This window comes from Sitophilus oryzae, unplaced genomic scaffold (assembly GCF_002938485.1).
Source record: "Sitophilus oryzae breed Bouriz unplaced genomic scaffold, Soryzae_2.0 scaffold_306_pilon_pilon, whole genome shotgun sequence".
Taxonomy (NCBI): Eukaryota; Metazoa; Arthropoda; class Insecta; order Coleoptera; family Curculionidae; genus Sitophilus; species Sitophilus oryzae.
The window spans coordinates 500,288-504,446 of record NW_022146870.1 but is presented as its reverse complement, the minus strand read 5'-3'; the positions used below and the strand labels follow the sequence as shown (position 1 = coordinate 504,446).

The 4,159-nt window shown below is 38.4% G+C and overlaps 1 protein-coding gene across 1 annotated transcript; it reads right to left on the bottom strand.

Moving 5' to 3' along the window:
- Nucleotides 1-644: 644 nt before the first annotated feature.
- Nucleotides 645-1,262, bottom strand: LOC115884646 (craniofacial development protein 2-like). The gene has a single exon (XM_030903303.1). It carries the CDS (start codon nucleotides 1,260-1,262, stop codon nucleotides 645-647), a length of 618 nt encoding a protein of 205 aa, XP_030759163.1.
- Nucleotides 1,263-4,159: the final 2,897 nt, after the last annotated feature.

Below are 4,159 nucleotides of genomic sequence, written 5' to 3'. Positions count from 1 at the left end.
TTTCTATATCCATTCTATTCAAGAGCTTGTCCGTTTGATTGGTTTTCATTTGTCGGATTGTTCTCCATACCTCAGTACTCCGTGCGCTCCCTATTAGGCTTTCCACTTGCTGGCACCTTCTTTCCCAAATATCTATTTTTCCTACCTTAATGGCGGCTCGTACCTCTCTATTTTTTTGCTTGTAATGACTCCAGTTAGTATCTGTTCGGTCTGAGAGCCATCTTTGATAGAATTTTTGTTTGTCATTGATTAAGGCCTTTATGCTGTCAGTTATCCAAGCTGGTTCATGTTCTGTTCACCTAAAACTTCGAAAGCTACTTTTTTAATTAGGGTTTTTAGGTTGGTATACTCTAGTTCTACATCGTTACAGGCTTTCACTTCCTCTAGGGCTACATCTAATCTTCTCTGGTACAACCATTTAATACTGGCATCGTGTAGTAAATGAAGCTTGTACTTAATACGCTCAGATTCTTCAATTTCCAGTTCTTGTGATGTTGGGTATTCGATACTTTTGGCTCTGCTCTGGAAAGGTACTACTAATTCTGCAACGACCAGACGGTGGTCGGATCCACAATTTGCTCCTCTCTTAACTCCGCAGTCTTTGAATTTGAGTTTCGATATTTGTTTAGCAATCATATAATCAATTATAGATTTTTGTTGCAGAGAGGCCTTTCTCGGGTATATCGATGAATTAATTTGTGTGGGAAGAAGCCGTTAAGTATACGTAGACCATTCAGTTCGCAAAAGTCAATTAACCTCTCTCCAGAATCATTAAGGACGTCCTCACCGTGTTTTCCAACCACTTTACTATCTTCTTTCTTACCAATTCTTGCGTTAAGGTCTCCCATGATTAAGACTTCCTGGCTCGGTTTTATTTCTGTGAGGACTTTCGAGAGTGCAGCATAATAAGAGTCTTTTTCCGCTTGGTTTGAATCATCTGTGGGCGCATAAGTACCTATTATTACGGTTTCCAATCCGAAAATGGTCAAGGTGACAGTTACTATTCTTTCGTTGACAGCGTTGTAATTCTTGTAAAATTTAGATAATTTTTTCGCAATCAGTACCGATACTCCAGCTTGAGCTCGTTTTGCCTTATCTATCCCAGACCAGAAGTGAAGGAAGTTGTCGAGATGTTCACTTCCTCTCCCTTTCTTCTTCGTTTCAGAAAGAACAACTATATCTAGGTTGAACCTAGCCATCTCTGATGTAACTTCCGAGGTCTTGTTGACAAAGCTGTTGACATTCCAAGTTCCTATTCGCATAGTCCGTTTCGTAGCCAGTTGTCGTCGTAAAGAATATCTGTCCGAATTCCGAGGCGTGTTTAGGGTTCTTTGAGCAATTAAGTTTTTTTCCGAGTAACAGGTCGCTAGCCCGTTGCCTCAACCCCCAACCTGGAGGACCAGGGGCCTTTCTGTAGGGATGCCCATCCTTAGCCGAGAGAACCGGTTTTGAGGCGCCGGAATCTCGCCTTCGCCCTATTCCTGTTAGCTGCATAACACCCATCCATTGGATGCCATACATTACCAGTGGTCACGCGGCTCTCATGAGCCTTCGAGGACGTAGGAAATAGGACTTGCTGGCAGAGCTTATGAAACAGTGGACATTTCTCAGTTTTTGATGAAATACTCCTACTCGACATTGGAGTATCTCCTTGAGATCCGTTACCAGCCTTCGACCACCTCGGAGGGGGCTCATTTCTGATAATGTATGATTTGGTTGGATACAGTGTCCTGTGAAAGGGTTCCAACAACTTTACAGAAAGATCGGCGTTCAAGAGAATATACTTATATTTTGATACAGATGAAGAAGTGGCATATGTGATCTAAGTTTATTAGTTCCCTCGACGATGTCCCATTCATTTTATAGTATACTGAAGAACACTATTTTGTGGAAATATCTGAAATCGACAACGGATGGAGTTCCTTCAATATTCTGTAAGAGCGTTGCCTCGTTAACCAGTTTGTCTGCTCGGTCGTTACCAGCAATGTTAGAGTGTCCAGGAATCCACATAAAGTTAACATTGTAGTTTCTTTCAGTAAGTTTAAATACTAGATTTTGAATGCTGCAGGTTAGAGAGTTTTTGGAGTTTAAAGAAGCAATACTGTTGAGGGAACTAAGTGAATCCGATAGTATTAATGCTTCAATCGGTGACATGCTCCGAATTTGGATAAGAGCCTGATAAATAGCTGCGAGTTCGGCTGTTAAAATGCCAGAGCAATTAGGTAATCTGATTTTTTTATTAGCAACCGGGCTGTAAAAAAGCACAGCCAACACCTTGGTCAGATTTCGAGCCATCTGTGTAAAAACAAATTTAGTCACGATATTAGATTAGACAATGATGAATGTTCAATTAAAATGTACTCATGGACTGGCATCGTCTTTAATGGGCTTCAGGGAACACAGCCGCTGATTTTGACTTTAGCTACGACAAAAAGAAACAGCAACTTTCATAGGGGATAAATATATTTAAAGAAAATATTAAATGGTTGATTATACAGGGTGTCCCAATATTCCGGGGACATAGAGCTACTACGTATTTTTGGTATCAAAATATATTCATTGAACCCAATTTACCTCTATACAAATGTGATTCGTTTGTTCGCTACAGAGCATCAAACTTTAAAAAAATAAACACATTTTTTTAAATATTTTAAGAACCGTTCGTTATTCCGATTTGAATGAGATTTTGGGTTTGGGTGCCGCCTATGTTTTGCTAAGTGCTTTAACATTTGACTTTCACAAAAATTAAGAAAATGTACGGGAAGGGTAAAAACTACTCCCATCACTACATAAATTTTAGTATAAATATTTTCCAACTCCACCGACCACTGATTTTTTTACGTAGAACGGTACTCTTAGTTCTCTGTGGTCCATTGGTGTAGTATGTCTCTGTAGTATTTACTACATATTTCCTCTCTCGTAAAAAAACGCCACATCGTATAGTTTTTGAGAAAACACTTTTTGGATAATTTATTCTGTATATTAACGATACGAACTACATGTGTTTACTATATACGAACTATGAACGTTTACGAATTACAGGAAGGTTTACACTTATTCTTGACTATGCCACAATGCTTTGGAGTGAAAAAAAAATAGTAATGAAACTAAGAGAATTTCGGACTTCCATTGTCTTTTTTTATTAACACAACGTTTCGATCAGAAGGATCACTGACCGTTATCAAGTGTAAACTAAACTAATTCCTAAAACTACTGAGCTTTTATACTACAGCCAGGCATTCATTCGTGAAGAAATTGGGTGCAGTCAACCGTGAGGTTTTCCACTAGAATTCCTGCAAAAAACTTGTTATTGTCTGCAATAAATTGGCTTCTTTAAATTTACGCTTTCTCCAATGAGATTCCCTGTAGAGACCCGAGCTTCTGACCACATATTGTGCTGTTTTGACCAAACATGGTCCGCAATACCTGACTTCATTGTTTCACCTTTTTGTACATTTTTTGTGCTCGCTAAATCGTACATTTAGAGGACGTTTAGTCTCAATCCACCAATCACCGCATTCACAAGGTACCTGGTAGCTGCACTCTTTCTGTCAGTGATCCTTTTGATCGAAACGTTGTGTTAATCAAAAAAATTAAACAAATAAAGACAATGGAAGTCCCAAATTCTTTTAGTTTTAATACTGAATCATTGTCTACCACATTCAAAGAAACTTAGTAAATTGAGACATGGTTTTAACAATTGAAGTATATGCGTTTAAATGTAAAAAACTAATATAATGTCTTTCAAGTGTGATATTTCCAATATCAATATTGAAAATTACACATATTAGCCGGAAGACAGAAAGGTGAATAGATTCTTAGGGATATTCCTGGATAGCAGGTTAAAATTTGAGGCCCATTGGATAAAGAAACAACTAGGGGGCCTATTAATCTCAGAAGTTTACCTTGAAATATCTTTACAAAAAACACAGATTTACATATAAATCACACCCTAAAAACTTTTAAGGAATCGCTTACGTAGAAAAACCCAAAAAAAATTCTGCTGTTTTATCATCCCGAATGGACGGTGGCCAAGCTTTGCTGCCAATTTGACAAAGCTTCTATGAAATATCCGAAGGCCCGGCGAAAAAATCGGCCAATTAAAGAAAGGGACAATGATTAAACTTTTGAGGAAGAATGAGAAATGGCAGTCGCAAGC

Bases quoted from the DNA above. Each gene is read 5' to 3' on its own strand.
- LOC115884646 (XM_030903303.1), bottom strand. From the start codon at position 1,262: ATGCGAATAGGAACTTGGAATGTCAACAGCTTTGTCAACAAGACCTCG.